Source organism: Marmota monax, unplaced genomic scaffold, assembly GCF_021218885.2.
Source record: "Marmota monax isolate L192 unplaced genomic scaffold, Marmota_monax_Labrador192_F-V1.1 WCK01_AAM20220418_F8-fsc00101, whole genome shotgun sequence".
NCBI lineage: Eukaryota > Metazoa > Chordata > Mammalia > Rodentia > Sciuridae > Marmota > Marmota monax.
In genome coordinates this window covers 3396508-3423310 of record NW_026692786.1, presented here as the reverse complement: position 1 = coordinate 3423310, position 26803 = coordinate 3396508, and the positions used below count along the sequence as shown (strand labels likewise).

Sequence of the window (26803 nt, the reverse complement as noted above, 5' to 3'; positions counted from 1 at the left end):
AGCCAAGAAGTATAGCCCAACCAGAAGAAACAACACAAATCCACGGTCACAGGGGTGAAAAGAATGTCAATGCCCATGGTTGAATGCGAATTAAGGGGAGGGTGGGGTGATAAAGTTAGCCCACAGTAGATCTAGGCCACGTGGGAAGGCTCCGAAGAGAACACGCGTCGACTTCTAGACCTAGAGAGCTTCTGATAGAGCAGGGCAGGGGACCTGAGAACCGGACCACGCCGGCAGAACCCGCAGCCGTTTCAGAGGCCGCAGCGAACCAGGTGATACCCTCTTTGCGCCCGGATAACCCGGTTGGCCCCCGCGGCCATGGGCGGCAGAGGGCGGGGCCTGGCCGTTGCCCCGCCCCTTCGCCCGCCACTCGGGTCACCTGACCTGCCTGCGGCTCACGTGATCTGGCCTCAGCGCCGCCATCTTGGAGCTCTGGATGAGGAGGGGGAAAGTAGGGGAAAAGAGGGAAAAGAGCCGGGAGAGAGGTGGGCGAGGACGCGGGCAAGGGCACGGCAGGGCCCTGGCCGGCCAAAAGAGGCTCGCGGAAGCAGCAGCCGCCGCCCGACCGCAGGTACGGCGCCCCGGGGCCGCCCCTCCGCTCGCTGTTAGCGCCGCCGCCGGCCATGTGCATCCTCCCCTCAGGCCTCTACCGGCGTCCGCTTCCTCCTCAGCCGGCTGACACCCTCCCGGTGCTTGCCCCATGGCCCAAATTCCATGTCCCCTTTCTGCCCTCTGTGCCGTCCACAGGAAGGCCTGCGGAGACCCCGGCCTTGCCCTGCAGCTGGGGGTGGGGGAACCTGCCGCTGCCCGCATACGGTCTCCAGCTTGGCGCCCCCAGGCAGGCCTGTCTGAGGCGTTGCTTCCTTCCCTGTGCAAATGTAATATCGCTTAAGCCAGCCAGGATGGAGCTAACTACTGTTCTTGCCGCATCTCTTGATTACTTTTCTCAACCCCAATCGCCTCAGCCCTTTGGGCACTGCATGGTGTAATAACAGCCTAGTACAGAAACAGCAGTTCTGGCCTATGGCACTTATCATCCCAATGGAAGGATCTCTCCAGATCATTGGGGAAAGTGTCCACCTTTTAAGACCTGGGGGCATTCGGAGTGCATGGTTTGTGTGGAAGGCCTGGACGATTAATTGGGCAAAGTCTACCCTCCCAACCCGAAGGCTGTCTTTTTAGTTCCTGCTGTGGGCTGTAAATTCGCTATTCATCTACAATGCTCTTATCAGGCAATTACCAGATTTATCACCTCTTTGAGTTTGTACTTTCTTAAGTACTCCACTCTGACTCAGTGAATGGGTTGTGTCATTGATTAAAGGAGAAAGTCTGGCCCTTCATTTTTTTATCACAGTAACTCGTTAAAAATTAACTTCAGAGGAGGCCTGAAAACATGTTTTCTCCCCCAGCAGTGAACTATTTTATTTAAGTATAATCAATAAATTAGTCGCTTTCTAGATGAAACCCATAATCATTCTTTGACTCTTAGGTTCATACCAGCTAGCATAAGAAGCAATAGCAAAGAAATGTAGGACCAGGGTAGGAAATGACATTAGAAAGACCTATATAGGTCAAGCCGTTGTGTCATATCTTTTCATGCTGCCATTCTGCCCGCTGTGCTTGTAAAATTTGCGTACTCATCCTTTAGATTGTATTTTTGGTTAAGGTTAAAATAGCAATATGAAACTTATTATTCCATATTGATGTCAGTAAGACCAGCAGTGTGTTGAGTCAGTTACATACAGTCTGAGGTAAAAGGAAATATACAATTAATTGGGAGAAGTTTCCAGAGCTATTTTTTTCCTAACTTCTGAAAAATCCTCAAGTCTACTTGTTGAATTATGTAAACTTGCATCACATAATCAGATTGCATGAATATTATTCTAAATTTCTTTTTTGACATGGAGTATTGGAAAATTTTTCACTGCCCAAATTAATCATTACTTTGTTTCACCAAAAAAGAGAAATGTTTGATACTGTATACTTTCATTCTTGGCCACAGCTGGATTTTGAAGATTGATCCAAGGGACTGTATTAATTTCAGAAATTGATTTGAAAGACACTGGCTCTGCCACTTAACAACCATGTAACCTTGGGTAAGTCACTTAAACCTCACTGAGTTTCCATATTTATAAAATTGTATAACACCACCTAGCCTGTCCCAAAGAGTTATGAGGATCAAATACATTAACATGTTTGCAGCCTAGCTGTGAGAGGCTGTTACTCTTCAGTATGAATAACTTTATGCATTTATGTTCTCACTGAAAGTTGAGAGGAAACTTGTATTAGGGAAAGCATAAGATTGTCCTGCCTGGATTCCAGATCTTTCTTTCTTTTTCTTTCTCTTTTTTTGGGGGGGAGAAGGAGTGGTACCAGGGATTGAACCCAGATGTATTTAACCACTGAGCCACATCCTCAGCTCTTTTTTAAAATACATATGCTTTTTATTTTGAGACAGGGTCTCGTTAAGTTGCTAAGACTGACTTTGAACTTGCAATCCTTCTGCCTCAGCCTCCCTTGCTGTTGGAATTACAGGCATATACTGCCATACTCAGCTGTATTCCAGTTCTTACAGTTCTTAAACCATTCGTTACTTTATATCTGTGAGCCTCAGATGTATTACTTTACATCTTTGAAGTTCTTCATCTGCAAAAAAAAAAAAAAAAAGGCTAGTATTACCAGGAAATACATGAGCATCACAGAAAAATCTGCATAGGCACTACTCCCTGGACTTGTACCTCAAGGACAAGAATTTCCTCTTAATCATTTTTATAGTCTCCAGCACTATGCTTGGCACATTATAGGTACTCAACAAATCATAGTAAATCTGAATGTTGGTTAATATTAGTTAGACCTTATGTCTTAATTGCAGCTGCCAAATTAGAATATTCTCTCAGGCTAGCTGCCAGCTAAGAATTCTAGACTATGAAATTCATGTACTTGTGATATTTACACTCAGTTTTTTTTTCAAAGTGACAATTAATAATTACATTGTGTGAGGAGATTTTAAGTCATATAAATTATAGCTGACATTAGTAAGGTAAACCTATAAAGTTTAAGCAGTTTCCCAGTAACTATTTATAAGCAGTTTATAGTTCAGGGACCGTAAAGTCTCTCCAGTTCCACCCTCTTGTTTTATATCTGAATAATCTAAAACCCACAGAGATAGTGACTTGCCTAAAGTCACACAGCTAACTAAGGGCACTATAGAGAAGGGACACATGAGCTTTTGTCCCCTACTTCCTTTTGTCTGGAGCAAAACAAATGTTTTATATTTTTAAATTATGAGACTCTGAAAAAAATAGGGAATTGGCTTTTATTTCTGTTGCACAATGTTTTTTCTAGTTGGAAAAGACAAATTCTGAGTGTGAAAGAGAAGACTCTTTATATCATATTGTACTGTTTTTATATATACACAGAAAATTACAGCCTTTTCTCCAGGCCCACATTGTTCAACTTGATTTGACTTGTGATAACTGTACTACTATAACTAAAAGGAACTAATTAGAAACACAAATAAACCAAACAGCAAATTATAAGGAAATAATTTAGCTCTTAACTTTTCTTGGGTAAGACATTAATTCTAAGCTTCTGCCTGAGAATTACTATTGTCAAAGAAAGATTTAAGAGACTCTGTGGAAAAGGTTATAGAACTTTTCTGGTGTGGGATGCAATTTTTTTTATTTGTAACAGTTTGATATATTTGATCTATTATCATTTCTAATGATTTCAAACAAGCAATGGGTTTTGCTTATGCCTCTAGTATTCTGTCCTCAGAGTGAACCTTCCTATGCAGCCATTTTGATCTTTTTGCTAACCCTTAGATAGCATGCTTATTCTCACTTCTAAAAATATAATAATGTTATGGCTGCCTTTCTTGTCAATCTTATCCTTGTATCAGAAGTATTCCAAGGAAGAAAATGGCAAATTCAAATTAGATTAATGCAAGAAGGGTATATTTACAAAGATACTATTAATAAAAGTGTTGGAATTATGTAGGCAGAGCACAGGGATAGAACAGTTATTGGGAGCCTAGCTGCATCAGGAGAAGGGAGAGGCCCCAGAACCAGAAGCAGAATCTTAAGAGCAGCCTATCTGGAGAGAAGTGGCTATTTTGAGGAACACAGTCCTCAGGGCAACTTAGAGGCAGGGATCTAGGACAGTGAATATCCTGTTCTCATTCTCCTGTATCCCTTAGATCTGTAAGACTCTCCATTGGCAGAATTCAACCAGAAACTAGAGGTCAGGGAAGACTAATGATTTAATCTCTCCTGGGCGGAATGCAGATTGGAGAGGGGGATACAGGGCAAATGGATGATGTCTTGCACAGTGTCCATCCTTTGGGATCCAGTGTACGTCTTACCTCTTCAAAAAGCCTTTTGCATACCTTCCTAGCCCAGGGGAGCTCTTCTGTCTCTCTTAGGATTTGGCTATTAACTGTTGCCCTCTGTCAGTTTTACTCTGTGTATTATTACTTCATTCAAAAGCTGTTACTTAATTCTTTTTAGCTTTTCAGTGTCTTATGCACTCAGTTTGGTTTAAAACTGTGAGTACTATGAATTTCAAATGTTTCCATTTTTCCTGCTACTTTGTGTTGGGCTTTGCACATAACTTTTTTTTTTTTTTAATAACTTTATATTATGAAAAATGTAGACATTCACCCAAGTGGAAAGAATAATATATTGAACTTCTGGGCACTCATCACACAACTTCACTCACAGATGTTGTCATTTTTATTTTGTCTCCACCTTCCCCACCCCTCCACTATCCAGGTAATTTTTTTAGGTTGTGTTTAGTCCATCTCTTAGAGTTCACGGATAGTATTCAAGTGATCCATATTATAGTCATTGTTTTCACTGGGATTGTACATATACTCCTTATTTTCATCTCTCTTATTCCAATAAACTTTACTTTGTTTGATGTGTTGTATATATAGATGGGTAGATATAGATGTGATTGCATGAGTAGTCTAAGTAAAATTTTTGTCAAAATTTGGAGGGTCAGCTTTAAGGTAATGTGCCTTCTGTGTATACTTTATTATGAGCTGTTTTGCCTTTTTTTTTTTTTTTAAACAACTTTTGTCTTGATGAGTTTTGACTTGTGTATTAATTTTGCATGTGGACCCAAACTGGTTTCTCAGGTGTTTCCTGATGTATTTTATGTTGTCATATCTGTTTTATAGCTGCCATTACTGTACTTTTCCCCAAATGTATGCAGCATCTAAAATGAGATACTTATATAAATGTTCAGGGAAAATTGGAGCATCTGCTGCAAATTTCCATTAGCTCCTAATGCCTGAGCAGACATAGCTTTAAGTGTTTTGTCAGATTCTTTTAGACTTGAGATTAGATGAACTCCTCCTTCTCTTTATTTTCCTTTTTTTTTTTTCTTCCCAAGGATCACACTGAAATATCCATGGGGAACAATTTGCATTGCTCTGTATCCTTCCTATTATGTCATTAAGTAGAAGTACGGTAACTGAGTCACCTTTGTAACTGTAGGTGTGCCAAGTCTATTGAGCAAACATTCACTTTTAACTTCCGATTATCAATTAGCCTCTGTGGATGTTACATTTCAAGGGAGGAGACCTTTGGTCTACAGTGGTGAGCCATATCTTGTCCAAGATACTGAATGTTTGGGGATTCCTATTATTAAACATATTGTGTAACTGCGTGAAACCATTGAACTGAAAAAAATATAGCCTTAAGTTAATGGTCCAAAAAATAAATCAGTGGTCACATGAAGAGCCAAAATTCCCCTTGGCCTAAAAATGTGCATTTCTAAGGCAGTAAAGTGATTTAAGAAGTGGCAAAGGGTTTTTCCAAAGAAACTATTATTCCCCCATTGGTCTCCTCTTCAGTGACTTAAGGTTGAGTAGAAATCTAAAAAGACTTGTTTTTTCTACCTGAGAAAGATGAAAAGAAACTTATTCTTTTGAGAGTTGGTTTGGGGAGAGAGTAGCTGAAGGCCCATTGGCCTTTGGGAAGGGGATCACTGTCAGTGTTGTACCCTTGGTGAAATGCACTCCCTGCTGTGAGGCAGATTAGAAGCAATCCCTGAAAAGAAGAAAGCTGATTTCATAGGGCAGAGTATTAGCAAGGAGGGAAGAAGGAATACTAAAGAAGCCAAGAGTAAAATGTTTGCATTTTTGCCTGATGTGGACCTAGATATAGAAAACTGGTATGCCAGAAAGAACAGAAAATAAGAGGGAAAGTTGCAATTGCTGCCAAAGTGGATATGGGCAAACTAGTACTGAAGCTGGTTAGAGGTCTAGAAGGATGGGTTAGGTATGATTCTGGCAAGGGGCTGAAAGACCTTTATATGTTGATTCAGCCATGTGGGGAAGAAGAGCCATGATTCACTAACTAAAATAAGAACTCAAAGTCTGTACTAAAGTTTAAGAATAGCATGGTCTTTGGTCTATAGCTAGTGCCACTAAAAATTTTGCTGGCATTTGTTGTATGTTGTGAGTAAGATTCCAGAATGCACCTAAATGTGGAAAAACAAAACTTGTTGCTGGAAAAAAGCCTAAACTTAAAAATGTGATCCAAGTCAACAAATTAGTCTCACTTTAAGCCAAAGGAAATGTTTAAAATGATAGTACTGCCAGGAAATATAAAGAGTATTTGAGTCTTAGGCAGAAAAATTTATGAGCATTTTATGTTTAGAGGCTTCCGAGGTCATAGTGCATTATTAAGACCTACAGATAAGCCCTTTGAAGGACTCTGTTCATTTCTGGACCTGAAGCACAACTGGGATATCAACTTTTTCCTTCTCTGATGGCCCTTTCCCTTTCAGGAAAAAGAACATGCATGTGGGTATGAGTAATAGTTGGCCACTAATATAACCTCTAGAAAAAAAACCACAGCATAGTTTGTGGTTTATCTTCAGGATGATAAATCAAAGGAAGTAAAAGAAGGAACTGGGTTATTGCTTTTATTTAGTTTCATTTGCATAGTACTTCTCAAAATTCACTGTGTCTTTTATTACATGATGCTTTTTTTTATAATTTCAAAGATTAAGGAGGGGAAAAAATTATGATTTTAGTAAAAAAGTCTATAGCTACATTTTGATTTAAGAAATAGTTTTTCAGGAAACATATGACTTAAAAGAGTGACATTTCACAGTAACTTGAGGTGGTTCCACAGGTTCTGAGAATGGCTGTGTTATTTTTGTTTTTGGCATTGTACATAAAGGGACAGAGAACTGATTGGGTCCAACTTGATGTCGAAGGCAAACATGATGAAGAAAAAAGGAAATAAAGGTTATTAAAGTTATTTCCAGAGAAATATGTAAAGGATGGCAAGATCTTCATCATCAAATTTGGTGGGAGGTTACATTCCAAAGTGGAATTCTAAGCATTTTAACTCTGTGTTGGGGACAGCTAGTTACATTGATGTGGAACTCCCACCTTAGAAAATATTTAGATTACCTTAGACACCAAAATTGACATGTATCTCCTGAATTACATACCTGTAATTATCCTGTACCCGGTATTTCTTACTCTTGTATGTTATCCTTCTAGATATGGAAGACAGCAGCAGTATTGCCATGTTGGTGCCAGATACAGGGGAACAAGAAACTATATTGACGGCTGAAGGTATCATCACTCCTTCATTAGAAATCGATGAGCAAAGAAAAACTAAAGCAGATCCATTAATTCATGTTATACAGAAGTTAAGCAAGATAGTGGAGCATGAAAAGTCACAAAAATGTCTTCTGATTGGGAAAAAACGCTCACGTTCAAATACTACAGCACACTGTCTTGAAACCCAAGAACTTTGTGAAATTCCAGCAAAAGTAACCCAGTCACCTGCTGCTGACATTAGAAAGGCTGAGATGTCTCAAGCAAATTTCACACCTGACTCTCTTGCCCAGAATGATGGGAAGGCAATGTCTTACCAGTGTAGCCTTTGTAAGTTTCTGTCATCCTCTTTTTCTGTGTTAAAAGACCATATCAAGCAGCATGGTCAGCAGAATGAAGTGATATTAATGTGCTCAGAGTGCCATATTACATCCAAAAGCCAAGAGGAGCTTGAAGCTCACGTGGTAAATGACCATGAAAATGAAGCCAATAGTCACATCCAGTCCAAAGCCCAACAGTGCATAAGCCCCTCCAACTCCTCATGTCCAAGAACCACTGAAAGAAATAATGAAACCATTCCTGACATCCCAATAAACGTGGATAGTTCGCAAACTCATACTGTACAAACTTCATCCGTGACTGAAATGGGTAGGAGGAAATGGTATGCATATGAACAATATGGCATGTATCGATGCTTGTTTTGTAGTTATACTTGTGGCCAGCAGAGAATGTTGAAAACACATGCTTGGAAACATGCAGGGGAAGTTGACTGCTCCTATCCAATCTTTGAAAATGAAAATGAGCCTCTCGGCTTGCTGGATTCTTCAGTATCTGCTGCACCAGGTGGGGTTGATGCAGTAGTCATTGCTATTGGAGACAGTGAACTGAGTATCCACAATGGACCATCAGTACAAGTGCAAATTTGCAGCTCAGAACCGTTGTCGTCATCTTCATCTGCTTTAGAACATAGTGCAGAAGGGGGCGTAGACCTAAGTCAGTCAGTTACCCTTGACCCTAATGAGGAAGAAATGCTAGAGGTGATCTCTGATTCAGAGGAGAATCTGATTGCTGATAGCCTACTTTCATCGGCACAGAAAATCATCAGCAGTAGCCCAAATAAGAAAGGTCATGTTAATGTGATAGTGGAGCGTTTACCAAGTGCAGAAGAAACACTTTCACAGAAACATTTCCTCATGAATACTGAAATTGAAGAAGGGAAAAACTTGAACCCAACAGAAACCCAGACTGGCTGTGGAGAAACTGATGACATTTATCATGCTGACAAATGTACTGTTGACATTGGGGGGTTGATCATAGGCTGGAGCAATCCAGAAAAGAAAGACAGTGAGTTAATAAGTAAAGGCTTAGCTACTGATGAAAATGCCCCACCTGGCCGAAGAAGGACAAATTCTGAGTCCCTTAGACTACATTCATTAGCTGCAGAAGCCCTTGTCACAATGCCTATACGAGCTGTAGAACTAACAAGAGCCAATCTTGGACATTATGGGGATATAAACCTCTTAGATCCAGATACTGGACAAAAGCAAGTAGATAATCCATTGGCAGCATATTCAAAAATGATGTCACCGCTTAAAAACTCTTCAGATGGCTTAACTAGTTTTAACCAAAGCAACTCTACCTTGGTAGCACTTCCAGAGGGTAGACAGGAATTGTCAGATGGACAAGTTAAGACAGGCATCAGCATGTCCCTACTTACTGTAATTGAAAAATTGAGAGAAAGGACAGATCAAAATGCTTCAGATGATGACATTTTGAAAGAGTTGCAGGACAATGCCCAGTGCCAACCCAACAGTGATACAAGTTTGTTGGGAACCAATGTGGTAGAATATATCCCTAATGCTGAACGGCCTTACCGTTGTCGCCTATGTCACTATACAAGTGGTAACAAGGGTTACATCAAGCAGCATCTACGAGTTCATCGACAGAGACAGCCATATCAGTGTCCTATTTGTGAGCACATAGCTGACAACAGCAAAGATTTGGAGAGCCACATGATCAACCACTGTAAAACAAGAATATACCAATGTAAACAATGTGAAGAATCCTTTCATTATAAGGTAAGCCTTGGTTAGTGAAATCTTTCAGAGGATTTTAGAATTTTAGAGTGAGGAAGGAACTTTCTTAATTTAGTCCAGCCACCTCATCTTATAGAAAAGGAAAATGAGTTCTAGAAAAGTTTAATAATTTGCCCCAGGGATCCCAGCTAAATAGTATTAAAGTTGGGACTGAAATCCAGGCCTTCATAGTTTCCACTCCAGAATTCGTTCCCCATTTTACTGCCTCCTTAATAGTCTTTATATTTACTACTTCAGTGTTTTAATGTGCATATCTTTTTAAAGTGTTGATTTTCATTTGCAAGGGAATGTATATACAGTGGATTGACGTCATGTACACATTTGACTTACTTAACCCCAGAAAAATGTGTATTTCTCATTTTACATGGCCCCCAAATGCAAGTCAGTTATATTAGCTGCTATACAATGAACAATGATTTATATCATTGCAAAAGGGAAAATGGGCTGTATTAGACTTACTAAAAGAGAGTCTGGTAGAAATAAAGTCACATACTCTATGTTTAATGGGCAGTTTAAGGAATTTTCAAGGGTTATTTATGCTGCCTGATTTTCATCTTATTGTTGACCTTAAATGAAACAGCTAGTATGAAATGCTCCTCATTCTTTTGTAAAGAAAACGTGCATCCGTTGAATCAATCATTGGTTTAGAACTTCTTCAATCTCTGAAAATTTGGTAAAAATTTAAAATATATCTTAATTGACTAACTGAAGGTAGACTTTTCCTGTCAGATCACCCAGAGTTGGTGGTTAAAAGAAAGGTATTCAAGAATAAAAATGTTGAGAGATCCAGCTGCTTGAATTACCCTAATGAAATTCCAAGGAGAATATCCAAGTAGACTATAAAGGCAAGTTCTGGAAGTTTTTTTTTTTTTTTTTTTGCTGCTGCCGTACTCTTGATTTGTAGAGTAGAAATAGAAGAGGATATCATTGGAGGAACAGTTCTAATTAGGTCCTCTCATGCATCTGCTTGATGTTTAAAGACAGAAATTAGCATAAAGTTTAGTGGTTACTGACTGAATTAATTTTTGTAGAAGTGTTGCATTATCCTGAGCACTCTGCTCCTGCCAGCTCTGGGCCTACCAGTATGTGTATATGTTATGCTATGCATAAACACCTCTTAAGAAGTGGTAACTTCCTTTTTTCAGAGAGTATAAAAAGAGGAGCTGCCTTTGTGATGCGATTGTGACCCTTCTGATGAATTTCTTTCTATAAATTGTGAAATGTGTCAATCAAATGGTCATTTAGCAGATTTTATTTAAAAATATTGGTAATATGTTCTCAGTAGGAGGCCATGAAAGCAATTAGCTGCTTTTTCCACAGCCTCCTAGTAATTGGATGTGTATTTTTATTGAAAACTTACATATTAATTTCTCTCAACTTTTTAGAGTCAGCTGAGGAATCATGAGAGAGAACAGCACAGCCTTCCAGACACCTTGTCAATAGCAGCTTCTAATGAGCCAAGAATTTCCAGTGATACAACTGATGGAAAATGTGTTCAGGAAGGTATCTGTGCATTTTTAAATACAGGCTGCAATGACTAGTATATGCAGTAAAAAATACCCGTACTTGTCACATAGGTTATTTTCAGGACTAAAGCATATATTATCCTCTGTTTTTATACTGTGGATGTGAGTGATTGTTACCTTTGCTCCTAAGAAAATTTCATGCACTAAATGCAGTAAATTATTACTAGATCCTGGGTAAGTAGGGCTAGATTAGTAAGGACTCAACTTAAACTGTGCAGGTAGATATTTCAATTAAAATTTATGCTCTCCAGTAAAAGCCAAGCTATAGCATAGACCCTCAGAAGGTGACATCAGCAAGCCAGAGAAACTGCAGCATAGAAAGAAGCCTCTCCCTCTCCCAGCACCAATTGACCTAAAGCAAACATAACTTTTGCAGATGGTAGGCCCCCACCTCAAACTTTAACTGAGGCTTCCTGCTGTGATCTTATTCTTCTCTAAGTATACTGCCAGATTTCATCTGCATTATTTAAAAACACACACAAACGTTATGTACTACTTAGGTACCAGTCAGCCAAGTTTCTGGTAATAGGAATATTAGAATCAAAAGATTTAATTAGAGTTCCATGAAAAGGCGGATGCCACATCCGGAGAATTAGGGATAAAGTGTAATAAGCTGTACTTCCTTGCATCCGCTCACTTAAATTGATATACTTTAAATGTCTCGAGTGTGGTACATAGTGTTTATGGGAAATAAAACATATTGGGGTGACTTTCCTGTTTAGATTTCCTAAGAATTAAAGTTAGAAACAACTGCAGAGTGAAATGTTTTACCATAATGTTTCATTAAATTATACCCCAGAAAGCATAACTGATTCTACAATGTTTCTGAAAGAACTGATTTTGACACCACTGTAGTACCAAAATTCTCTTGTCAAACAGATGTCATCCCTGTAAAACTCTCCAAAACAAAAGGAGTTTATGACATGGCATCTGTTTCTGCAATAGATGGCTGAGCTAAAACAGTTTTGTTTCCTTTTTATAAAATAGCCCTAAATGCCTCCTTTTATTTTAATTCATTATGTTTCCATATCGCCTATAAAGGAGACATTAAAACATTTAGAAATGATTGGACCATAAATCCCTAATGAAGAAATGACTCAGTAGCGTCACCTGCAGTTAAATACCAGTGCTAGAATACGTATTGCAGCAACAAAAATTTAAATCTGAATGGGTACATAGATTAAAGTCACTATTTTAATAAAAAAAGATAAAACATTGGTTCAAAATTAAAATAACCGTAATTTTACAGTGTTAGCATCTGCCCACCATATTCCATCTCACAACTTCTTTTCTTTGTGGGTTATACTTTTTCTTAGAGTTAAATGTATCAGTTTTTAATTGGTTACCATTCTTTCCTACCCCTGCAAACTTCCTTGGCTATTCTTTGTCATAGTAGTATAAAACAGTGCAGGTTGCCAATAGCTTCCTGCATACTTCCACCTGGATAGGTACTTTATTAATTCAATATTAGCTATTTTGAAATCTGGTTGACAGATGACAGAACAACTTTTCAAGTCATATTTTGTTAAAACTTCTTTAACCACTTAGTCAATTTATTAAACAAGAGAGGAGATGTATGTCTCCTTTGATCCCCAGTCTGCCCATTATTATACCACCGATACCTCTGGACATAACTTTCAACACATAGGTCCAGTGTAATTGTACTTCAGGCATTCCTTCATCCAGAAGGCATGGCATGCCCTTCAAGAGTAGTGCCAGGTGCTGGATATACAATGACGGGCATCTTTGCCCTTGAGGAATCCAGCCCAGTGAAGAAGTCAGAAGTGGACTGATGGGTATATCTTCAAAATCCATCAGTGGCCCTGTGAAGCAAAGCACTTTGGCATGGTGTTTATTCTTGAAATTCAGTTAAATTGACCTTTCTCAGAAACCCACAATTTGCCAATCCATGGGTATTCAGTGCAAACCAAACGGGTAGATCCTTACCCTCAAAGAATCTACAGCTCAGTAACAAGGCAGATACTACCCAGAGAAGCAAGTAAATGTACATACTTTGGTGAAGGAAAAATACATGACTTACTAAACCATGCATGAGATTCTAGTATTTCTGTTTTGTAGATAAGAAAACTTGAGACCTCAAGAGGTGAAATAATTTACCTATAATCATACTGGTAGTAAGTGGCAGAGCAAGGACTAAGCCCAAGTTTTTGAACTTTAAATCCAATCTTCTTTTTCATTGGAAACATTTGCTTGAAGTAGCACAAGCTCTCATTCTGTGCTATATTAAGTTTTTCCATCTGTCAGTTTTATTAGTTGTCATTGATCTGTAATATTTTTCACACAAAACCATTATCCAATATTTCACACTTCATTTTTTCAAGTTTTTTTTTAAACTATATTTGGAACAGTGCCATTTATAATCAAGTCCAAGTTTTTAACCTACCAATTAAGAGCAATACTTAGATTATAATTATGATTAGTACATGTATTAATGTTATAGATTTATACCAGGAAATTAGGATATTTTGTTCTGCCTGGCAGTATTTATTAGGCAAAGAAAATTTCAATTTTAAAAAGTTTAAATGTAACATAAGGATTTTTTTTGTTAAAATTTCAGTGCAGGTTTTCTTTTGTACCACGAAGTTTGCTCTTACACCCTGTTACTTGTGTTTTACCTAAGCTTTCTTCCTGCCAAGGGACACATAGCTCTTCCTGCTCTGCCTGATTCTTGAGCTTAAATGCTTGCTTTGTTCCTGAATATAAAGCATTCTGAGTAGGAATAGCCTGTGGATTTTATGCTGACAGTGAATAAATAAAGCATCAGATATCTTCAGGAAACAGTTTCATTTGATCAAGTTATTCAACTTGTATTTTCACACTTAAATTACTCAGCCCTATTGTTGCAGAATGAGTTAGTAGTATGGTCTGTTTTCATTGGATCCATATTTCCTGCATTTCAGAGAACTTGCGTATTTATAGTCTTTGTCCCTGTAAAGTGTCAGTTTACTAAATGTAATTATTCTATGTTAATAGAGCCCCTCAAAATATGTAGTTGCTTTTCTTCTTATGTTGAATTGATAGCTGACAGTTAGCTGTAACCTGTAAATGCACAGAGTGAGAAAACTTATATAGTCCAGGCTAGCCCCAAACTTTCATTCCTCTCCTGCCTTAGCCTCTCAAGTAGCTGGGATTATAGGCTTGCGCCACCACACCCAGCTTAGGCTTTTTATATTGAGTTTGCTATATATGACTTGTGGTTAAAGTTTATAATATTGGATTATAATAAATTACAGCTGATTTTCAAACCAGTGTTTCCTTAGGATACTGTATCCAATGCTGATTAGACTTAACACCTCTCTGATCAAAGTGGATCTCTGATTAATATAACTGCTATACAGCCAGCAGGGCAGCTGGAAGCAAGTTCAGTATACTTTAGAATTTTTATAAGGTTTTGCAGAAACCCGCCTTATCTATGTGTACAGATCAGATGATGATCAGTTTATATCTGCTGATAGTCTAGGTACAGCACAATCTATAAAGCCACTTCAAACTTGTTAAACAGTAAGAAAACCTTGATTAAAATAATAGTACTCTCTGGTGTATAAATATTCATTTACAACGGAATATAAATGCTGTCATTTGAATCTTATTAAAACCTATCTCTGAAACTCTGAAATACCTTGTCTAGGGAGTAAGTCTTCAACCCAGAAACAGTATAGATGTGATGTGTGCGATTATACAAGTACAACATATGTTGGTGTCAGAAACCACAGACGAATTCATAACTCTGACAAGCCGTACAGGTAAGTGTGATGATCCTGGAATTTCAATGTTTATATTAAAATTTTGTATAGTAAATAAGTAAAATAGAAATAATTAATCCTTACTATTTAAAAGTAAAATTCACTGCAAAAGGGTAATTAACTGTCCTATATAATAATTTAATTTTATTGATTTTTCATAAAAACTAATTACACCTTGTATTTAGAGAAAATATAAGCATTCTCAGGATTCTGATAAACAGAAATCATTATTTCTTAAATAAACTGCTTTTTGAGAATAAACTGTTGTTTGCATATAATAAAGGTACAGGCGTGGGCTAGAAGTATAGCTCCGTGGTTGAGTGCTTGCCTAGCATGTACAAGGCCCTGGGTTCAATACTCAGTACTGCAAAATAAATATGTGAAGATACAGATGTTTTACAGAGTTTCTCCAAGTGTCCAAATGCGGTTTGTTTTACCTGAAGCTACAGTGTAACGTAAGATTCCTACATCAGAACTTAACCAAATTCTGTGACTGATAGTTCTAGGCCATAGTTTAACCACTCATCAAAACATTTTTTCAGGTTTCAACTCTTTTCCCAAGTTTAATAGATATGACACAAATGAGTGTGGAAAAGTTGCTCTGTTAATCTACATGAAAACCTGACAGACTATGCCATAAAATGGCATTATTTGGGCCTATAGCAAGGAGTTCTCTATATATATGGTGGGGTTTTTGTTGTTGTTTTTGGTTGTTTTGATACCGGGGTGCTCTGCCACTGAGCCCTTTTAATTTTTTTTTTTTTTTGAGTACCAGAGATTGAACCCAGAATCCCAGGGACACTTAACCATTGAGCCACATCCCCAGTTCTTTTTATTTTTTATTTTGAGAAAGGGTCTTACTAAGTTGCTTAGGTCTTACTAAGTTGCTTAGTGGAAGGTATTTGATCTTGACCTCAGCATCTTTGTTTTCATTTGTAGTATTTTCAAAATTACAGTTCCTAAGAAAGATTTTTTTTTCCAGGCATAATGAAGGCCATTATTAATGGTAACTCAGTGTCCTAAATTCATAAGGTATGATAAGTGGAAGTGAACGTATTTCATTTATGATTCATACTGGGAGAACATCACAGAAACTGGAGATACTAGTATTTTCTGATATAAAGAGAAAGCTCTGCCTTAATGTTCTGTGTCTTTGTTCTCAAATGCAATGATGTACCATGCCAAATTCACATGATTTGGGCAGAGATAGTCTCTGGGTCTAGAAGTAGACTGTTCATTTATTCACTCAGAAACATTGAACAAATATTTTGTTCCAGGAACTGTGCTAGGCTCTGAGACTGTATTCATAAGAGAAGAGACATCATCTTTGTTATCATGGAGCTTGTAGACAAACACTTCTCTCAAGTACAGGTTAATCCAAAAGTCCAGGGCTAGGAGTAAAGCTCAGTGGAAGAGCACATGCCTAGCACCACACACAAAAAAAGATCTAAAACTTTTTGAGTGCTAGCATGATGCCACAAGTAGAAATTCCACATGTGACCACATACAGTGAATTAAAGCCAAAACACAGGTGCACAAAGAAGAGTACGGGGTAGAGTTACCTTCTGGCTATATGTATAATGTATATATGAAACAGATGAATTTTTTGATTAGAAATGGATCTCATCTCCAAGATACCTCATTATCATATGCAAATATTCTAAAACTGAAAGAATATAAAATCTGAAAGACTTCTAGTCACAAGCATTTCAAGTAAGGTACACTCAACCTGTATATAATGATAAATTTTTTTTTCAGTTGGTTCCTTATTGGGAACTTATGGATTTTAATGATAAATTTACAAAAGAGACTCATAATAATTGATTTCTGATTCTATGCAGCATTTTGTGTTGACCTAAATTGATGAGTCTTATAAGACTCATTTTGGTAGCTGTTGGTGTCTTAAGGATGTTTTCTTATGTTCTTAAAATAGTCATAGGCTCATGGGATTGGTTGCAGTTATCCTTAGATCTTCCTACCAGTGGACAACATCCTATGAGAACCTTCTTCATGTAGCATCTCATTATCTATAACCTTGTGACTCCTTTTAACCTTCTTTAAACTCTTTAAATATGTATCCTCCTCTGTCGTAATGGGATTTGTAGTCTGCAGAGCATTATAAATTAACGTGTTCTATTCCAGTATGTTTCTAGGACTTTCTTTTCACTTTCATATAGTTTGCCATGAGCTGAGCCTTAATCTAAAGGTCACAGTAGTTTTCCTATCTTATTTCCTACCTACTTCATTCAGTTTTGTTGCCTGGTTCACTTATGATCAGAGTTTGGGTTGGTTTTCTCAGAGTCCATACTCTAAGCGTTTCTGGTTCCTACATTTTGTTCATAAGAAGCAGTGGTGAATTTCTTACACAGCAAAATGCCTTGTTGCACAACTAGTCTTTTTCCAGGGCACAAAAGCTTCTTCATGTATTGATATGTGCCCATTGTGTAATAGATATCTGCAGTGGCAACACCTGTTTCTTCCTCTTGCCTTGCTTTTTATGTTGCCTTTCTAGTCCTTCACTCAATCTATTTGTGTAATCTGGACAATACAAGCTTTATGTGCTAAGAGTCCTGGCTATGGGGACAGAGAGTCCTGGGTGAGCAAGCTCACTTAGGGGATCTGTAACCTTGAGCAAACTGTGCCCCCTCTCTTTGCTTGGTTTTGTCATTTATAAAATGAAGATAATTGAGGTGGTGAAGAGTCTATGGAATGCCATAATAAGTGCTACACATAATAAGCAGCCAGGAAACAGTACTTGCCTAATAGTCACTGGCCCAGGTTTGTCTTTATCTCTTCCCAGTGATTCATTGGTAACTAAAAAAGAAAGAAAATGCTGACTTGTCTTATCATTTGGGAAACAAAGAATCCTATTCCTGGGTAGTCAGGCATAGCTTATTTTAAAATAGAAGTGTTATGCCCAGGTGGAAACACTGTCACTGCTGAGGTCCCCGTGCTGTCTGACTGCTTCAGAGACAATCCAGTGTCATGGGAAGTACTGATGCTTAAAAGACCCAGGCCTGAACCACAAACTTCCTGTACCCTCCCAGTGACCTTGGGAATGTTATTTCAGTCTTATGCCCTATATGAAACTGGGGAGAATGCTGCCTGGCTCATAAGGCTTTGCAAGGATTGAATGAGATTATATTCGTGAAGCCCCAGAATGTTTTCTGTTATGTTGAAGGAACTGGTTCTTCCTGTTCATGGAGTCATGAGATCATCTCAAACCATTCTGTGTAAGGATTGGGAAAGATTAAAATGACATCATCCTATCCCAATCTCTGCAAGACTCAGCTAACTTTGTGTTTATTCTATGTTAACCACACACCAATTGTAGTTATACCTGATATAACAGTGGCCCCCAAATTTTTCTGAAAGAAAATTTCAGAATTTTCAAACAATAGATTGTTTTTGGTTTAATATTGCAGTACTAGAATCCCCTGCTTTCCATTTACATCCCCTAATACTACTTTTGTGGAGAATAAAATCTTTTCCTGTGGTTACCAAGTTGTTTTCTAACCATATACCATTTAACCCATTTTCCTTTATCAACATAATTATATTGATATTTAGGTTCCAAAACACTCTTCAGGGTAAAACTTGACATAGAGGGTGGACTTTGCACTAAATCATTCAGCATACTGCCTGACACATAATAGTTACTCAGTAAATGCTTGCTGATATGTGCCTCAGGTTATCTCATGTATAAAATTGCTTTGGTTCTATAAACTTACTGTAAAATTTATTATTGAAAATAAATATTTCATGGTATAAAAGAGTTGCCCAAATATATACACTTATACACACACACACACACATATGTGTGTGTGTGTGTGTGTGTGTGTGTGTGTGTGAAATCATTTTGGTTTTGTTACATTTTGGTACCAGGGATTGAACCCAGAGGTACTTTACCACTGAGCCATATCTCTATCCCTATTTGTTTTTTGTTTTGAGACAGAGTCTCACTAAGTTACTTAGGGCCTCCCTACATTACAGAGGCTGGCCTCAAACTTGTGGTCCTACTGCCTCAGCCTCCCAAGTTGCTAGGATTATAGGCAGGTAGCACCACTTCCAGCTCAAATTATTTTAATACGGGTCCAATTTTGATACACGGTCCAAAAATACCCAATTTCCCCTAAATGTTTTTTTGTTTATATTAGGAGCCTAACAAAGTCCAAACACCAAGTTTGGTTGCTAAATCTCTTAAGAGTGTCTGTCTGTCTCTCTCTTTCTCTCTCTCTCTCTCTCTCTCTCTCAGCATAGAAAATAAATTGAGTGTAATAAGACAAACCCTGTTGCAAGATTTCTTTTGAAATCTTTGTGTGTATGTTCAAATCCTATGAGTTGCCCCATACTTGTAAAACACTCAACTTCTTTTTTCTTCGATACCCCTCACAGCAACTGTTCCTAATTTGACCAGCTCTAGAGACTCACCAAATAAAGTCCCAGGCTTGGGAAATAGGATTATTTTAACCAGCATCCTGGAGTTTGGGGACTTATTAGCAATGGAGAAAGCCTGTAGAAAAATTCAGACCCAAGTTTTTTACCCAAGTTGTAAGAAATCTAGTTATGGTTTAGATATTAGGTAACCCCCAAAAGCTCATGTGTGAGACAATGCATGAGGCTTAGAGATGAAATGATTGGGTTATGAAAGCATTAACCCTATCAGTGAATTAATCCCCTGATAGGGATTAATTGAGTTGTGACTACTGAATGTAGAGTGTGGCTGGAGAGGGTGTGTCCCTGGGGGAGTGCCGTTGGAGTATATATTTTATATCTGGTGAGTGGAGTCTCTCTATTGCTTCTTGGTGGCCATGTCCTCCTGGCTGACCTGCTTTCTTCTGCCACACTATTCAGCCTTTATGTTCTGTCTCACTTCAGGCCCCAAGGAATGGAGCCCGCTATCTATGGTCTGAGACCGCTGAAACTGTGAGCCCCAAAATAAACTTTTTCTCCTCTAATTTTTCTTGTCAGGTCTTTTGGTCACAGCAATGAAAAAGCTGATTAAAACAAACCTTGACTTTCTACATTGGCTTTCTTTAAGCTGCCAAAATACAGTTTTTCTGCATGGGGAAGAGATCATCTTTATACAGATGGTTGGAATATTATTGATTAACATGGATATTCTGTTGGTTCTGGCATTCCAAAGCTTTGCTCCAGCAGTGGCCTTATTGACAGGCTACCAGGACTGCCGAGCTAAGCTGCCAGGGTGTTCTTTCTTCTTCTCATGTCAGATATATGACTTTGCCTTGATAGACTTGAATAATTAAGTACCAAACAGCTCTATCATGAGCATTTGGCAGCTCTACCAAAGGATCAAAACAAAATTGTGACAGGTGATATCATGGTAAATGTACCCATGCTGCTGCTTACTTTTGATGATTTTGTTTTACTTTGGGTTTCCCCACACACACAGTGCACAGGGTGGGCTAGGAAAAAGTAAGTTATCTAAATGGAAATGTGGATGTTGCTGGACTGTTGGACACAGTGGTTAGAAATGGTTTATTAGACATATTTTCTATTTTAAAATATACTTTCTGTCATTTTTCCTTTCCCTGGGTACTACATGTATCTTGGTCACAACGGAATAGAGTCAGCTTTTCCCTTTCCAACTCAGTAAAACACATGATTGTAAAATTTGCATCTTCATGAAAGAAGGTAGACAGTAAGGAGGATTTCAGGAAACAAGTATGGTAAAATATAAGTCAGGATGATGATGTAATAATGGTTTTCTCTAATTTTTTATGCTAATAAAATTTGGGTTGCTCCCTGGGATTGTATAGGAGAAGTGAGGAGGGAATGGAAAATGAGAAATTTTAACTAAAGGAAGCATATTCTTTAAAAAAGGAGGATCGCAGCTGGGCATGGTGGCACATGCTTGTAATCTCAGCAACTTGAGAGGCTAAGACAGGGGGATCAAAAGTCCCAGACCAGCCCCAGCAATTTAGCAGGATCCTCAGCAACTTAATGAGACCCTGTCTCAAAATAAAAAAAATTAAAAGAACTGGGGATGTGGCTCACTGGTTAAGCCCCTCTGGGTTCAAAAAAATAAAATGGTTAAAAGGGAGTATAAATGAATTTAGGCCACCTTATGCAACTTTGTAATATCCTTTCTTATTTAATCAGTTGAAAATCACTTTAGTGTTTAATGTTATCAATTGATTCTCAATTTTCCTTCCATACTTAGATTAGATCCAGACATGAATGTTCACCATTGTTAGTGTTCCTTCAGAATAGCCTTCTTTTTTTTTTTTAATTTTAAAATACTTTTTTAGTTGTAGGTGGACCTTTATTTTATTTACTTATTTTTTATGTAGTCCTGAGGATCGAGCCCAGTGTCTCACATGTGCTAGGCAAGCACTCTACCACTGAGCCACAACCCAGCCCCCAGAATAGCCTGAAAGGAAGGTATTCATGAAATTAGGGCTTATTTGTCAAGCACACACTTTATCCCTTTCTTCTCCCTTTAAAAAAGATTTTAAGGACTTATTCATATTAAAGGATATTGATTAGTCACATCAGCAACATTTAACCATGTCACAAAAGAGCATTTCTGGTAGTGAATTTTAACTATTCTCAAAATCTTGAAGAACGCTGTACTTGTTCTTCATAAACTTCTAAAAGAAACTTGAGCATTTACTGCTAAAATGTGTGGTTCACTGCTTACATAAATATCCATTATTAATTAAATATACATATTTCATTATACCTGGTTTCTCCCTGACATAGTAAATGCTAACAAATAAAAGGCTTAAAAAAGTCTGTCCAGCAGTCCAGGAATGCGGAGGCCATCAAGGTTTGGGGCACATAGGGAGTCTCAAAAATACATTGGTAATGTTCTGTTTCTTAACTGTGAATGTGCACTTCTTTGTTTTCTTTTCAAGAATTTTATGAGAGAAATAGACTTTATTCTAAAGAATAATCAACAATGTTTTTAGTTTGATGTACAAGGTATTTATTATAGCATTATTTAGAATGCAAAAAGGATTTTTTAAATTTTAGCTGTATAATGAGTAAAATGGTTAATTAATGATGCTTTAGGATGGAACATTATATTCCCATTGAAAATGCATAATTTTAATGAGAAAATACTCAGCATTAGCAAAACAGGATTGAAAATCTATAGTGTAATCCCACTTTACATCAGATCTACATTTAAAAAAATAAGGGAATTATACAAGTAGTATTTTAGAATTTATCTTTGTACTTGCCTGTATATTTCATTTGAGTATAAGGGATATAGGTCATATCATCAGAAAAGGTTTTAAATAAACACAGCATTTGCTGACCAGTTAAGCAGGGCAAAAATTGACTCAGCAATTTAAACTAATAAACAGAGAGCTCCCATTTCAGACAGCAGACTAGGTAACCTGAAGCACTCCATACAAAGATAACCACAATGCTAGATGAATATTAAAAACCTTTTCACATTCTATCACGGAAATTGAGAAACTGCACAAGTAAAAATTAAAAGAAGAGCAGGTTCTCTGTAAGCCTGTTAACTTGGTTGAATCTCAAAAATACTGAGCTAAGCAGGTCACCAAAGAATACATAAAATATTCTCTTTACACTCAAAGACGTGAAAACAAATAGGAGTTCAGAGATAACAGAGAGGTAAAACTGAGAGAAGACAAGCAAATCATAAAATTAAAAATTTAGAAAGTCAATGCCTCAATTGGGGAAGAAGGTTTATGAGATCTTGGGGGAAACAAATAAAGAGCTCCTGCAGTGGTGGTAATGTTCCCCTTTAGCAGGTGTTGTGTACAGTATTTATTATTTTCTGAACTGCATATACACCTTAAACCACTCTTTTTACAATGTGTTTCATAATAAAACATTTTTTTCAATTGTGTATTCAAATTAAACCAAACTCTATGGGAGAAGTGAAGAAGTAGAGTTAAGTATGAAGATTTTGTAGGTAATTCACTTTCTTGTTATTTTGAATGAGTGATAAATGCATGCAAATATGAACTTCAGAATGAGCTTGCCTAGTCTCTTAAAATTAGTATTGTAATGTTGAGGTTCTGGATTAATTTAGGAAGAATTAAGAACTTTACCCAATTATGGGCTTTTTCATCTCTCAAGTCATATATTCTGTACCTAAGTAGTGTTTTAAAGCTTTCTTTATGTATACTATCTTATAAATTTCTTGTTTTGTCTGAGTATATGTATATACACACATATATGTATAGTTTATACAATAGTGTGGGACCATAAATATGACCATGCAAGTTGAAACCATGCAAAGTAATTCTAATAATTAATAGGGAAATTATAATTGTTCTATGACCTTTTTTCTTATTGTCAATTATTATAAATATAGTGTGAAATATATTTTAATACATTGTACCTTAGTCCATTCAGGCTGCTGTAACAAAATACCTTAGACCCTGTAATTTATAAATGAAAATTTATTTCTTATGTTCCGGATTCTGGGAAATCCAAGATCAAGGGACCAGCCTATTTGATGTCTGATAAGGGATTGTGCTCTTCTTCAGCGATGGTGCCTTACTGAATCCTCACATGGTGTAATGGGGCCAAAAAAGCTCCATCAGCCTCTTTTATAAAGGCACTACTCTCATAACAAGGGTTCCACTCTCATAACCTCGTCACTTCCCAAAGGCCTCATCTCTTTAATATCATCACCTTGACAGTTTAGGTTTCAAAATGTGAATTTGGGAGACCATATAGATGTAGTCCATAGCATACTATAATTTAAAATTTAGATTTATTCAGAAGGTTTTTTTTTTTTTTTAAATCTCTTTATAAAAAAAACTTGCCAAGGCTGGTGTGGTGGTGCACACATGTAATCCCAGCAACTCGGGAAGTTGAGGCAGGAGGATTGCAAGTTCAAAACCAGCCTCATCAACTTAGCAAGGCTCTAAAGCAACTTAGTAAAACCCTGTCTCAAAATTTTAAAATTAAAAGGACTGGGAATGTGGCCAGTAGTTAAGCACCCCTGGATTCAATTCTCAGTACAAAAGAAACTTACCAAGAATAGTTTGAACAGGGCTTGCATTCTTCCTTGATACAGGGAAGTGAGCATCTTTTCTATTCTGTGGCAGATTGTCAGTTGTCCTTTCTAAGTCTGGATCCACTTTAGACATTTTATCCTTTGCTCTTCAGCTCTTCTCCAAGAGCTTCTTCCATGTGGAATATCTTGACAACATCACTTCCTCTGGCAACCATATTCTTTATTTATGCCATTAAGGTCACCTTCTATTTTATCCTCTTGCTGTGCATCCAGGGTTTCTTCCATGGCCACAGTGTCAGCCTTCCTATTGGTCAATTATTTGTTCTATAATTCCATTGACATTTCTTTCTAATTTTGCTTCCAGCATTATTCTTTCAGGTTTTTTCCTGCACTTCCATTTTTTTCCCACCAATTCCCTCTTTTTGAGTATCCAATTTTTTAAAAGTGGGTATATATGGGTATATCACTGGGAGACAAGGACACAACACAAACTGTATGTTTTGCTGACTGTGAGGGAACTGACTAGAAGCATAGTGACCAATTTGGGCAGACTTTGAAAGGAACAAATTGACTGTTCACTGACGATGCTGCAGTTGTGTTGAAGTCATGAACTGAAAGCTACCAATGAAGTTACTGCTATACAGTTAGTCATTTAGCATATCTGTACCAGTTAGTAACTGAAATTTGAACAATGCTGGTGGGGGACTGGTAACATTTAACTAAACCATAGTAACTGTTTTTTGCTTGTAATAGAGTCTTGGTGGATAGAATTCTGTCAGTTCCACTCAATGATAGGATACAAGGCATCTGTTAAATATGTTATTATGGAAAGTTTAAGTCATACTAGGGAATGGAATATTAATAAAACAGGCTTGCATGATCCCAATTTTATAAAAATTCTATATGTATTTTAAGATATTAGAAAATATGTTAAAAGATAATATTGGTTTTATCTATTGATAAAATTGTGAGTGACTTTTATTTTCTGTGTTTTTTCCTGGATATTTCTAATTTTCTACAATCAGTTTTTTTTGGTGGGAGGGCGTTGCGTAACGGGGATTTAACTCAGGGGCACTTGACACCCAGCCCTATTTTTTGTATTTTATTTAGAGACAGAGTCTCACTGAGTTGCTTAGCACCTTGCTTTTGCTCAGGCTGGCTTCAAACTCAATGATTCTCCTGTCTCAGCCTCATAAGCACCTGGGATTATAGGCATGCACCACCACATGATCAATTTTTGAAATCAGAAAAAAAAATCACTACAAAATGAAAGTAGTTCACTAGCCCCCAAGTCTAGGTTTCTAATATCATTCACTAGTTAAAAACTAAAGAAATGATAATCCTGTGCATCTTGTAGCACCAGCAAGTAACAAAGTACTAAACCAACAAAATGACAGAGTCAACAGGACAGAGGGACTAATGGAAAGTGGTCAAAGCTGGAATGATGTTAGCAATGAACTGAATTTTGTCCAACAGTGTAAGTAATTATTCATGTGCCCATATTGATAGAAATAATGATTGAACAAATAAATAAGTGGGTGAGAAGAGACAAATCACTAGTGCAGGAGAATTCCAAATAATTTTTATAGATACTCTGTCCTCAGAGAGGCGGCTAATACTCCCCTCGTAAAGTAGGGGCTTCAAATGGTCACTTCCTTCCAAAGTGTACAGTGTGGAAAGAGTCACTTACTGAGAAACCTGACCTCGGCCAGGTGATTGAGGTCAGCATCCACAATGATAAATCACATTGATAGTATGAGTTGATGACAGTGGCACTTCACCACTCTGGTGCTTCTCCCAAGAACCCATAACCCCAGGTTCACTGAAAAAACATTAGACAACCCCAAATGAGAGGCAGTTTAAAAAATGACTGGTGTTCCTCACATCTGTCAAGGTCAATTGAAACTAGGCAAGTCTGAGGAGAACTGTTCCAGTCTAGAAGGTCCTAAAGAGACAGGATGACTCAATGTGAAATACTGGATGGGATTCTGGAACAGAAAAAGGATATTTAGGTAAAAGTTCAGGAAATCTGAATAAAGTATGGACATCAGTTAATACTATATCAACACTGTTCCTTATTTGTGGCAGGTATAACACACGAATGTAACATGTTAACAATAGGGGGAACTCAGTATTCCTGTAAATCTGTAACTATTCTAAAATTAGAAGTTTATTTCTAAGAAAAGTTACTTAAATACCTCATCATCCTTATTTTTTAAATAAGTTTTGGTAACATTAGAGATGTTCTATAAGATAAATTTTTAATATTTTTTGACCCAGTTTTCCCAAAGTATGAAATTCTGGTTGTATAAGTCTGACTTTTCACTCAGGAGATCCTTTGCTGTACACAGAATTCTGTGGCTCATTATGGATAAAAGTTTTCTGCTGAGGTTTCTGGGCAGTAGTCTGTGTGAGGACACAAGTATTCCTAAAAAACAAGATTTGATGTATATTTCCCTTTTGTATAACATAACAAAAAGGTATTTATATTATAAGTTGCCGTATTCAACATGTATCGAAGCATTGTAGTTAGTGGAGATACTAGCTGGAAATACATAGCATCTGTTGCCCATTGTCACCTGGGTGCCAAGCCCCAGTGGCTCAGGGCAATCACTCTTTTCAAGGGACTGATCTGGAGCCACTTAAGTGGGAGATTGTGAGCACATGGTAGTACACACTATAGTGTGACAGTAAAACAATAGATACAGACACAATATTCAATGGTTGAGCAGTGGAGGTGATACCATGCCGGCCCTTTTATAAACATATTAGTAAAAACAGATTAGCTGGGCTTTGTTAAAATATGATGCATCTAATTAGGGTTACTTTTTTTGTGTGTAGCCAGTGAGTTGGTGACAGTC

General features: G+C 37.5%; 1 protein-coding gene across 2 annotated transcripts in view; it reads left to right on the top strand.

Moving 5' to 3' along the window:
* The first annotated feature begins 413 nt into the window (after nt 1–413).
* The window catches only part of Znf507 (zinc finger protein 507), a 33646-nt gene continuing 7256 nt past the window's right edge, over nt 414–26803 (top strand). Inside the window, exons 1-5 of one of the 2 annotated variants that reach the window (XM_046447924.2) lie at nt 415–571; nt 2003–2096; nt 7526–9663; nt 11067–11184; nt 14857–14971. In XM_046447924.2, coding sequence (XP_046303880.1) covers nt 7528–9663; nt 11067–11184; nt 14857–14971 — 2369 coding nt within the window. In that variant the 5' untranslated portion in view covers nt 415–571; nt 2003–2096; nt 7526–7527. Of the gene's footprint in view, nt 572–2002; nt 2097–7525; nt 9664–11066; nt 11185–14856; nt 14972–26803 lie in introns of both variants that reach the window. The other variant, XM_046447925.2, reaches the window with a different exon arrangement.